General features: G+C 38.1%; 1 protein-coding gene across 3 annotated transcripts in view; it reads right to left on the bottom strand.

Moving 5' to 3' along the window:
* The window catches only part of LOC147612185 (uncharacterized), a 37865-nt gene that overhangs the window by 22672 nt on the left and 1940 nt on the right, over positions 1–13253 (bottom strand). The window contains exons 3-5 of one of the 3 annotated variants that reach the window (XM_086784064.1): positions 12519–13123; positions 12053–12419; positions 2494–2579 (exon numbers count right to left, since the gene is read on the bottom strand). In XM_086784064.1, coding sequence (XP_086640190.1) covers positions 12589–13123 — 535 coding nt within the window. In that variant the 3' untranslated portion in view covers positions 2494–2579; positions 12053–12419; positions 12519–12588. The remainder of the gene's footprint in view (positions 1–2493; positions 2580–12052; positions 12420–12518; positions 13124–13253) is intronic. The other 2 variants (XM_086784065.1, XM_086784063.1) reach the window with 2 other exon arrangements.

Here is a 13253-nt window from a genome sequence, read left to right as displayed (position 1 = left end):
CTCAGCCTCTAGATGATCTTCCTCTACCTGTATCTGAGTAGAAGCCCAGCTCATTTTAATTTATAAAGGATGAACTTCTCCTCATATTTATCTCTTCATTGATGAGGAGAGCAATTAGTTATAGTGAAAATTAGGAAAGTCCCCTTGAATTACAAACGAGGTCTAAAACTTGTTGTACTCTTTACTAAGACCCCATTCAAGGTCACCGACACGATACCATTATCATCTATGGTGAGGTGATCCAATAGAAGCAAGGACATCTGTAAGCCCTTTAACCTTCATCGAGTAATCATTTATACTCAGCTTTTCTCTGGTCACATTATGCAGCTCTTGCTTAAGCTCCTGCTTAAGGTTCATCTTTTGAGCTTGGGTGTTTATGATATACATCTTCACACCAAGGTATCCCATTTCTCACGCATTTATGCATCTTGTATATGTACAATCATAGAATTTATCACACTCATGGACAATTAGTACAATACCTTCTTGGCTCTTTCACTGCTTTATATGCCTGCACCTGTTGTGAGGTCGGATTTTCTTCATCAATCTCTGGTTTTTTTCTTTATATGCCTGCACCTGTTGTGATGTCGGATATTCTTCATCAATCTCTGGTTTTTTTCCATCACATGTGATAAATTCCCAGTATCCTTTTCCCATCAAGAAATCAATCGTCCTCAACTTCTATGCTTGAAAGTTATTCTTATCCAGCTTCTCATTCACAATCTGGGATAGGCTGTCAGATATGATTACCTTCAGAGAAACTTATTAAATAGTGTTTGTAAAAAACTTATGTACTTTAATGCAGCAAACTTGTAATCTTCAACAATGTGATACTATAAACTTATAATCTCCAACATTGTGATACTATAAACATGTAATCTCCAACACTATGATACTATAAACCTATTATTCAACAACTTTATGTAGCAAACCTGCAATCTCCAACACTTTGATACTATAACCTGTTATACAACAACTTTATGTGACCAATCACATGAATATATATCTACCAACACCTGTAACACTTAGATTCTTTGCATATATTGTCCTGCTAACCAAAGATTTGTTGCAACTTTGCCTTGCAACTTTGCCGCAAACTAGAAATTGGCATATATAGGAAAAATTGACACTTCCATAGAGTGCAGAGCCAAAATGGGACCTAAAATGCACCTGAGTTGCATCACCTACTAGGAGGATTCCTCAATTTGAGACAATGACTTCCTTTCTCTGAGCTAGTAGGTATTGCTCCAAAATCAAAGAGGGAAAGAGATAGAAATAATCCTACTCGTGTACCGCTTCCTTTGTTACCTTGTTCTTTCCTCTTACTTTCCTCCTTAGCTCTCACGAGAACCAAAGCTTTGATATCATAAAGAGAATGCAAGGGAGAGTGAGAGAGGTCAAACTCCTTGCAAGAAAACATACACACAAAGAGAGAGAGAGAGCAAGACACAAGAGAGGGATGTATGGCTGAATTTTCTTCTACCATCGTCTCTTCTCTATTAACATAAAGAGATAAGAGCACATGCTATAAGGGAAAGTCGCCTCCAATCAACCCATAAGTTGCCTCTACTAACTCTACCCATGAAGTGGTTTCAAGGAATAATCATGTCTATAGAGTAAGGTCTGCACATGACATAAGAGACCTTATATGCACCTTTCATGCAAAGGAGAGGCATCACACATTTAAGAGTACAATACCTTAGTACAACACCTCAGCAGAGAAGGAGTGTAGTATTACTCTCCTTCTCCATTTTCAATCTCCATAGCAGATAGCTCATGCCTAGGAGAAGTAGTTTGTATTGGCATGATGCTCAATCTATATCTCTATAACTACCCTAGACAAGGGTTGACTCAAAGACTACCAAATCATCTCTAGACAAGGTCTTATAAAATACTCAATGTCCTTCCTAATTTCATTACACTTCACTCACATGGCATCCAAGTGTAGAATTCATGTGGCATCCACTCTTGCTAAGCTTTCTTTAAATGGTATTTGCATTGCTTAGTTCAATAATAATGGCATATATTGAAGCCAAGCCACTCATGCGGATGTCCCTTAATATCATGACTTTATAAGGTTTTGATGTTGGCAACAACCACTACCATGCTTGAAGTAATGGAGGACTATGTACTTTGTAGCAATATTTCAACACTTCTATTTATGGATAATCTAGAGTCTTTGAAGGTATTCGGCCAAAATAAGTGTTATGCATCGTCTAATTTGGCAAAAGTCAAGGCTTCATCAAGACTCCAAAATGGAGGTCGTCAAACACTTCAATAAGAGAATAACTTTGGACAACCCTTTCCCACTTGCTACAACCCTCTACTTTATAATTTGGAGGTAATCCTAATCCTCATTTGAAGACAATGGCCATTGTTGGCCACCGTGTTGGCCAACCAAGTATACACTTCTTATGCTCCTCATGCAAAGTCTTACCAATGGAAGACAAAAAGAAACCATTTGATCCAAAGGCAAAAACAACACTAACTTACCTTGCATGTCCTTGTTGATGTAACCTTTTGATCAGGACACCGAAGGAAAACTAGTTGTATACATTTTCTTGGCCATCCATTTGTGGCTGAAAATCACTTAAAAAATCAAGCGTAGTAAGAAATTTGTCAAACAATGCATACCAAAAATTACTAGTAACTTTGCATCCTCATGTGAGACACTCAGAGTGGTCACTTTTAGCACACCAAAAATTACAGTCACTTTGCATCCTCATGTGAGACACTTGGGGTCACTATTAGCATGTATATTCAAGGGGTACTTAGAAATATACATATTTTCTCGGGGAGGTCACTCATAAATACGTAATCAACAGAACGGATTTTAAAAATCCCCTTTTTATACATTTTTTACATACAGAAGGGTACCATTTAAAGGGGGTATTCATAGGTTAATTAAAAAAACACAGATAAGGGATTTTTAAAATAGGCCTTGAACGCATGTGATATAGATGGTTTACATATAATGAACACCCCGAGAGTTTTTTATGTCATTTCTCTATACTTGATTATCTTTCAACAACTGAAGCACTCGGATTTCATGTCATTTATGTATACCTGATTATCTTTCAGCAAACTCAATGAGCACTTGCTGCACATCCCTCTTATGTTGTTCTTCTGTAGTTAAGAAAACAAGTTATGTCATGCAAGGCAATGAAGACACTTTCTAAAGAAGGGCTCGGTGATGTGCATCATCATCTCATAAAACATGGTTGGCATATTCTTGAATCCAAAGGGCATGGACATAAACTGATAGTGAGCACTCTTATTATGGAATGTTATCCTCCTCCACAATCTGGACCTACTGATAAGTTTAATCTTTAAGAATAATTGAACAACAATTTAGCACCATTTTGATGACTAAGAACATACTAGATGCATGGCATTGGAAACTTGCTCTTAGCTTATTTGGAGCATGAAAATGACACATAATTGTAATGATTTGTCCTTCTTCTTGATAAATAGGGATTGGATTTGAATAGAAACACACTATGGCATATGAGGCTTGACCTTGGAAAGTCCTTGAGCTAGTTGTCTACTTAACCTCCATTATTAGATCTATTGAGCTAACACAAGAACTTACTTAGGGCTTTTGAGCCTAGTAGAAGATCCATCCTATGATCTAGCTGTAATAAAGAAGATAAGAGTAAGGGGGGAGATTATCCTAAAGGAATGACTCCCTGAACTAGTTGAATAAATCCCTCTCTCTCAATAGTATTGGTCGTTGCTCACTACGCACCTTTTTAGATTTCTTACTTCACCTAGAGGTGAAAAATCAATGATAATACTTATACCCAGGGTAAAAAATAAGACATTTGTAAAATAGGATAAATATAGATGGGTTGGGAATGTTTTTACATATGAACCTAAAACTTTAGAAAACTTGGGCGAATCTTTGAAATTTTCTTATCTTATATAGTAGTATACAGTGTACTTTCGGCGAATTTATCTCCAAAATGCACTAACCTAAAAACATTTGGGTGATATTTCTTTAAAAAAATTCTAGTGAAATAGCTCGACAGTATCAAAAACCCCTCTAAAATAGCTCTTGGGCTAAAAATAGCCCCTAATTTTTTCCTTGCTTATACCCAAGATCAACGTTTACATTTGTTATCGGTGTGACTATAAATTGTACTCAAACTCAATGTGCTAGATAACCAACTTGGGGTCCATTACTTAGTACTTGACACTTTTTTTCTTGTTTTGGCTTCCTATAAGCAAGAAGTCTCCTTGGTATGTCCCATTGTATGACACCAAATAAAACAATTTTCATGCCAATCAAGCTAATGATAGATGATACTTCTATTCGGTATGTCTCACCGACACCATTTTCATGTAAACGCTGGGTGCACTAAGCTAATGATAGATGATCTTCTACCTTACTCTCCTTGACAGTGTGGGTGTGCTCTCCATGGGCTTGAAGGTGGACTTTTCGCTGGCCTACACCAAAGGGTTGAACTCAAGAACTGCACTTAATTGAAATTGTTTTGTATAGTATTCTAGGCTGACTCGAGAGCCTCATGATGGAAACTCTCAAGACAGAAACGTCAAACACCCAACTGAATTTATATGTGAATCCAATCCATAGCACCCCACTTCTCGACGTCCATTTTCAGTAACAGCAGCAAGACCATTTGTGTGATCTTGTTGGCACACTAGAGCAGGATTTGTGAATTACGATGTAAACATGGTTAGCCCCTGCTGCTGCTACGAAGGTGTGTTCTCCTTGGACACTTACAGATGACTATTTGAGTTGCACTTTTCGAGTGATGGGCTGAGCACACAGGAGGTTGCTCCTTTGATTACTGCACCTGCATACTCTGAGGACCATCGACCAGACTCCATAGAACCTGGATACTCTGAGGACTATCGACCAGACTCTGTAGAACGGTGCTCATCTAGTATCATGGAGAGGGAGATCTAGGGTGGCTTTATAATATGAACTCTCATCAAGGAGCTGGTAGTTTGATCATCATGCTAATCGACTCCTTCCCAATCCATATTGCGACGTACCCTTAGTCGTCCGGCCCATCGGCTTTCCCTTGCAGGCCTATGAGCAAGGGCCAGTCAGTTTCCTGGTTAAACTAGAGTGCCCCCACGATAGCCCTCATTTGCTTGCATTTCTCACAGTTGAATGTATAGCATGTCCATGAAGCATCCAAGTGAAGGATGGTTGAGCACATCGAGCTAATCTCACGGATAGCATGTCCATGTAGCAGACACATCTCACACAAACTCTGGTTTTCCAAGTCCTCTCTTCATCGCTAGACTTTTAACAAAACTGTTCACTTAATCTTGCAACAACGTAAAACAGCCTCATAGTTGATTGATCGAAGCACTGGTTGGTTAGAGTGAGTGAGGTGATCTACGTAGCACTCATGGCAGTCTTGAGATTGCCGTGTTTATGTCACAGGTGGTGGCGCATCTGCAAGTAGGTCACCTGGTTTTTACACGTTTAATTTAGTTGAAAATATGCACAAGCCTCTGCCTATACCCAAACAAGAAGAGCTAGCCGCACTCTAGGTTTGCGAACGGTTTAACCTTTAACACATCATTAACAAGATTCTAACCTTTTAAACAAAAGGAAGCTCGCCACCTTCATGCGCCCACCTTCACGACTACCGGGTCAAGAAGGGCGGCAAGGGAAGGAGACATGGATGAGCGACGACGCAAGCGCAGTCAGCTGCTGTAGAGTAAGTCCCCACTTGCTTTTAACCATATCAGTCGGCTACCCTTCATAGCTGGCCGCTTCTAACTCTGCTTATGGTGATGATGCCCACCTTCTAGTCCTCTTCCCACGGCCTCACCCACCTCCTCTGAGACATGAAGCCGCAGCTCTAGTTTCCTCTCCCTTGACGATTACTGCAGGCAAACACTGATTCCATGCACCATATTTATGTCAGAAGCCCTGATCGAACAATAGCGCTTCACAGTTGCAATACCAAAAAATAAATAAAATTTCAGTTTCCACGCTCTTCTTCTGCCTTCCACGAGCGAGAAAGAACAATAGGAGCGAGTGCCATGCGTAAGCAAATTACTTCTCCTCCTGCATGAGGGAAAACACCTACAGAGATGGAAGTTGAGAGAGGGACAGATCTTACCAAAAACATAGCTGTAGGATTATGTGTATAAGATTCGGCTCTAATGTCATCAACTGTGGCATCCCTGATGAGCTTGACTCTTGCAAACATGGCTTCACCAGTCCCAACCATAGATCCACTTCTTCAAACCACCCCCCAAAACACGGATAAGAGCAAACACATGAACACAGCACAAGGGATTTGGATCTCTAGACCACGTCATAGCCACACCTCCACCATTCACATCCCATACCACATACGGATGAGAGCAAACACATAAACACAGCACAAGGGCTTTAGATCTCTAGACCACCTCATAGTCACTCCTCCACCATACACATCCCATACTACCCCATGGTACCAAGTCTACATATCTCAACAGTCCAATGAACCACCTTTGGGCTACATGTTGAATCTTACAACACATCTATCAAATGATGATGAGCCACTAGTTCACTTACATGGTTTTCAACTCTGTTATTAGCCCTAACCTCTGTGTTGGATAATAAAGTCCCTACTTACACGTCCTTTTAGGATGTAACATATGTTTCATCAGGGGTTAAAATTCAGCGAAGGGGGTCTCCTCATGGTTAAGAGATTTCCAAGGTTTGGAATATAATGTTAGCATAAACCTAACTGCCCACTATAGAGCCCCACTATGGAGCACTTGACTAAAATTGCACGAGTTCTTAGAACTTACAAGATGGAAGGATTATATATGGAGCCCCACTATGGAGCAATTGACTTAAATTGCATGAGTTTTGAGAACTTACAAGATGGAAGGATTATATATGATATTTTGAATTAAGTCATGATGGGGCTAATATTGATGTGCAATCACGTACTAAAACTACAAGAAGAGGAACTGGCAATGTCAGGTTCCATGCATAGAACTCGACAGGAAACCCTAGCTTTCCTCATGCAGCCATCGCCAGCTCTTCACATATGTCTCTTCTCAAATAGCGATAACATGCTCCACATATAGGAAACTATAATAGCTTTCACCCTCAGGCTATGGCATATTGCTGCAACGATTTCTAGCTATTGGAAGCTCTTCTCAACTGGACATGGAAAACTGTTCTTAGTTTGGCTATGGCAACCTCCTCACTTGCCTTCCAAAATGGTTATGGTGACCTCTTAGTGAGCTAGCTAAAACGAGCTCTCATCAGCGGGCTATAGCAAACACAATACTAAGATACTTCATAAGCAACACAAATAGTTTGAAGGACTACGTGTAGCTATTTAAGCTTGATGTTAGGGATTTTGATGTTAGGGATTTTCTTAATTATGTGTACAAAAAGATACTGATCAATAAGATCTCAACGAAAAAGACTTCATTAAAGAAGAAAGCTACCAAATGTAGCTTACAAAATAGTATTGGGGGGAGGTAAAAAAAAAACATGTTTTTGAACCAATCAAAATAAAGACAACTCTTAAATCTATCTGGTTTTTATTTCCGAAATCTCTACAATCTACTGATTTTATAGCTAAAATATATGAAAATTCATTTCTTAAAATAAGGGCTACTTAAAATCCCAACCGGATTTTCTTAATTCTCGTCGGTACAAATACACTATAATGCCATTTTTTTAAAGCAACTGGGGGAGGGGGGTTCATTACATGAAAACTCTCGATATTATGGCATGTTATTTATATCTTTTTTAGAGCACCTTATCTATAGAAATGTCTCTTCCAAGGATTTCACTGACGTGATCATGTAAACGTTAACATGTTATTAACATTTGTCAATAACGTTCTCCAAACCCGTTATTAACGTTAATTCACGTTAATATTAACATTATTGATTTTTTCACCACTTAAAATCTTGCACTAGGCTCACCCATCATGCTTTGGTTCTGACTGCTGGACCATATGCACTCCAATCAAGGTGCTTGACATTAAATTTGTGATGTTGAACAATGTTCTATAGGCAAAAATGTTTGCCGTTAATATAGCCTATTAACATTGTGTTCACGTTAGCATGTTATTAACATTTGTTAACAACATAAATTTTTTTGTGATCATGTAAATATTAAATCCCTAGTCTAATCTATATATTTCAAGGTAATGAATTAACTACCCCTTTGAAACCCAGATTACTCTTCTTTTTTCATTCAAAATAACTCCTCTATACAGATAATTTTTTTACTGATCGCAAGAATTTTAAATGTGCTTAAATACTGAATTCATGTGCTACCTTATATTAGCTGACCCCCTAAGTTGTTAGATATCAATGATGCACCCTCACCTTCAAATGTTGAGGCACCAACTAGCTCATATTTAAATGACCCCCATTGTGACAAAGAGCCATGGTTGAGTACTCCAAGCAACCACCATCCCTACATTCACATGAAATGGGGCCTAGATGAACGGGAAGGAGAAGGAAAAGAGAAGGGTGATATTATTATGTGATGGAAAAAAATGGCTCAATCACTTCATAACTACAACAAAAAGAACAAAAAACAAAGAGCCTTTGGTATTGGAAAACCTACAGAAGATGTTTTAAAAAACCGTAAGGGATAATTTTTTAAAGAAACCACATTAACATTTGATCTTTGTAATAAGCGCACAAGCATCATATTATGTTGGTAAGATATCCTATCCACAACTACGTAAGAATAGCTTGTAGTTAGTAAAGCTACCAGCCTAAGTATTTAGTAATGCTTGTATGTTTTAGGTACAAGCGCTGAAGGGTAATCAAGGCACCTCATTCAAGATTCCTTAAAATTTCTAGAGTGTACCTTCCATATTCTCAATTAAAACATTTAATTTCATTAGGAAAAGGGTAATCAAGGGCCTCATTCAAAATTCCTCAAAATTACCAAAACATTTGGCTCCACTAGGAAAAGGGATGTGTACTTTGTATTCCATGTATGTCTCTTCATGATATTTCATTGGTGAAAACACCCGGCGCTACACCGCTTAAAAACACTACTTTACTAATTAAAAATCATCCAATATATCATTTAGTACACCTAGAGACATAAAGTGAAACTATAGGGCTATCATTCAAAACAATATATGATATCATATGTGTGTGCAATATAAGAGAAACTCTTTATAAGAAATTGTGTTTCTACAAGTTAAGTAGGTATTCATTTTTTAAGTCTTAGATATAATATAAATGATTAACATTAAAGTTCCAAGCTTACATGAAAAGCAAACACTATGTATAGATGCATGTGTACATGTAAAAGTTGTATGCTTAATATTTCTCTAAATTAATATGGTTATCCTTGTGTAGTCATGGGTAAGAAGCTATGTAGACAATTCTTATGCCTACTATGCTTCAATATATACATGTAAGAACAAACTACATCATAATAAGTTGATAAGATAGCTAATAAGGTGATAGCTCAAGTGGTGAAGGTGTTTGTCTAGAACCAAGAGGTCCTGGGTTCAAAACCCCCCTTGGTGCTTCCTCGGCGTGGCATCACCTAATAAGCAGATAATTAAGCGCGTACGGGCGTGCATCTACGGGATGTAAAAAATCAGTAACTACGGGAGGACCTTGGGCCTAAGGCCAGTCGGAAAAAAAATTAAGTTGATAAGATATCATGCCCACGACCAAATCAGAGTCTTGAATTATCCTATGTAGACGATTCTTATGTCTACTATGCTTTTGTATATACATGTAAGAATAAAAATTGTAATAAGCTAATAAGATATCATGCCCATGACTAAATTAGAGTCTTAAATTATTGTAGAGGCAATATCACTGGTCAAGCTTTTTCAAGATGAGCACCAAAAGCTCAATGTATCTTCGAGCCTTATCAACAATTACTACTTGGTTCTTGTTTCCAAATGGATGTCCAATTGGGAGGAATAGCCAAGGAAACCAACTTATGGCCTAGATGTTTGAAAATAGTTTTGGTACATCACATTATGGCTCTATTATGCCAAGATAACTACTAATAACTATTCATTCTTATATATCTTGTTGGCTCCCCATCCTTATCTAGAAGGAGTCATACATACACAAATTCTAGATTACATTATGGCTCTATTATGCCAAGATAACTACTACTAATTATTCATTCTTATAGATCTTGTTGGCTCCCCATCCTTATCTAGAAGGAGTCATACATACACAAATTCGACATCACACTACTCCTTTGGAAGAACAAGAATGCAAAAAAAACTAGTGCCGCAATTTCTTGGCAAAAAACTGCTTGTCAAGAAGAGAGGCTTGGCAATGCTAGAAATAAAGAATCATCTTTTGGCCAATTAGCAAGCCATCCTCTTGGCTAGATTTCCCAAATTCTTTTATGTAATGTTAGAGTTGGTTGAAGATGCCATGCCAGAGTGATCCCAGAGTGCAAGGGACATTGGTTTGGTCTTTCATAGTGGGTTATATTCTTCTTGCTCAAAACCTTCTCAATACTTGGAAGACCTTTCTATCATATATATTCAATAGCAAGGCAATAAGATTTTAAAGGTAACTCTATAGGAATAGTAAATTAATGGTCTTCTAGACTAGATTTGTTTAACACCCCTTTTGTTGACATTGGGAAGCATGCCCTTTATATGCATTAAAAAGCTTTGATTTACCTACATCTAGTCTTTCACAACTAAGGGGTCTTATTAGTACCATGGCAAGACATTACTTAGAGAAGATTCAGGTTGAGACAATATCTTGCATTCCTTGAAATTAAACAGCCCTAAGGTGGATGTTTTGGCTCTTTCCTTCACAATCAAATTGTTGGACAGACACGTGTACTAGAAAAGGACTTCTCTGTAATGTAAGATTGTAAATGAACCTAAATTTAAAAATATATCTTGTTGAACTCATGTGTATAATTCAGTTTTTTTTCAACAACTCCCCTAGAGGCACCAAGCTATAATAAAAACTTGAGTTTTACAAAAAATCAATGGTTGGGTGGTTTAGATTTTTTAGTGCACTCTAGAAACTTCCTTTCTCTTTTAGTCAAAATACCTTTATATGGAAATCAACAATTGTAACTCTACGTATGACGATAAAGGAGAAACTACATGTGAGGGACAAGATCTCATGTCTTTCTCACCAGGAGACGTTGGGACATTATTTATGGACTTGTTTTCCCTCTAAATCTATTTGAAAATAAGTTTCTTCTTGGTTCTTGAGTATGATGCACTCAATGGCTTGTAGGTAAGAGGGTTTTTTCGGTATATATTTTCTTTCATCTTATCAGAATTGGTGATCTTCAAAGATGTATAGCACAAAAAGAACTTGGGAGTTTGTAATGGAACTATTCATAAAATATAACACTCATTATCTGTCAAGCTTTGCATCTACAAGGCCTTAAAAGACTTGGTTGTAATCCATAAATTCATCAAAGAGGGGCGAAGTATACAAAGTTTTATTTTAGGAGTTGGGAGGTTCTCCCTGAGTTACTAGGGCATTTTGGTAAAGACCACCTTATTGTTTAGATTCAGCTTTTGGTGTCAACCTAATCTATAAATTAACCTCTATATGAAGAGACTATAGGGTTGTAGCAAGATGATTTTGTTGAAGCTATAATATATCTTCCTTGTCAAAAAAAAAAGGTTGTTGAAGATATAATATATCTTACTTGTCCAAAAAAGAGAAAACTGTGCTTTTTACAAGCATACTTGTAAATAGGTGTGATATGGGACATTTATTCCAAGCGAGCCAAATATGCTAGAGAAACCGTGTTATAAAATGTGAAAATATTAGTGTTTGTTAACTCTTCCAGCTGTGCTATCCTCATGCATGTTCAGCTCTCTCTCTCTCTCTCTCACACACACACACACACGGACGGACGGACGGGGAGGCATTTGTCATCTCGTACGAAAACATTTGTTATCTCACATTATGCCTCAAAGCCTCATACAAGCACTGGGACGGAGAGAGAGAGAGAGACAGACAGAAAGACAAAGAGAGAGAAGCACTGACACACAGAGAGAGAGAGAGAGAGAGAGAGAAACATTAGGGGAGAGAAAGAGAGAGAGAAGAGTGTCACCTTGCACTTTGCATTTGTTATCTTCCTTGTTGGCCGTACAGTCCTTAGTTTGAATGGTTCCACCAGTAAAACGAAATATTTGCTTAGCTAGTTATGATCATCCAGGGTCAGAAATATATAAGCAGCATAGCCATCCTGCTCTACCATATATATATAGTCAGTTTTTATAACATCAACACGATACTTCTCGTTTTTACCAAACAATTGTAGTCAAAATAATGAGTTTTCAAGGGACCTAGATACTGTACTGAAGATTGTTTTCATGTGTAAAATTTGACAATGCAGTTGGTGGTCTCGGTTGAGTCCGGCCACGTAACAGAAAAGAAAGAGAGCTGAGGCAGGAGAACCTTCCTTGGCTGATCTTCATCTGAAAAGCATAAAATGGTGGCAAGAATGCTTAATTCAGAGACACAATTTGATGCATGAAATGAACATAAGTTTGGAAATGTGATGGAAGGCCGCTTACCTGCATTGTCGGCCTGCAAAGCCTAATGGCTGCGAGCTTGCATAAGCCGTAATTATAGGCGTCACCTTAATCATGATGATGATGATGAAGGCTTATTGCGCGTGCATGCTGGAAGCATGTCATCAAGCAAGCCCTTGTCAATAGGAGGGGCCTGGAATGTTCTAGTGATCGTGCTTGTGGTGAGATGCTGATCAAGTGCATTAATTTGCATGGGCTGCATATTACTTAATTGCCTTGGGATTAAGTGGGCTTGAAATTGATGTCTGGCTATTACATTACCAAATGTGGGCATTGATGGGCTTGGCAAGGGTGGCAGTGGAGGAGGGATTAGAGGGTTGATTATTGGTGAATTAGAAGTAGTAGAGTAATTAGGGGATAAAATATCTGGGTCTATGAAAGGTAATTGCCATGGCATAATGGTTATATTATTATTATTATTATTATTATTATTGATGGGTGCATCTACCATGGAGCCTCTAAGAACTGCAGGGCTATGGTGTGTGTGTTGCCCTTCATAGGTTGTGAGCACTAACGAGGGGTCTTCGGAGCAACGCTCGACTCTCTTCTTCACGAAGCACTTGTTGTAGGTGCATCTATAATAGCTCCTGCACATGCACCACCACCACAACAAAATAATTCCCAAACCATAGAAATCAAATGATCAACCTCACAAACCTTAGGAAATCTCTACTTTATGAGAGTACCCAAAAATTCTCAATGATTTGCAAGCCTTTT

The sequence above is a fragment of the Cibotium barometz genome, chromosome 46 (genome assembly GCF_041138505.1).
Source record: "Cibotium barometz isolate CiBa-2024 chromosome 46, ASM4113850v1, whole genome shotgun sequence".
Lineage (NCBI taxonomy): Eukaryota > Viridiplantae > Streptophyta > Polypodiopsida > Cyatheales > Cibotiaceae > Cibotium > Cibotium barometz.
The sequence above is the reverse complement of the archived record's forward strand: the minus strand, read 5'-3'. Positions and strand labels throughout refer to the sequence as shown.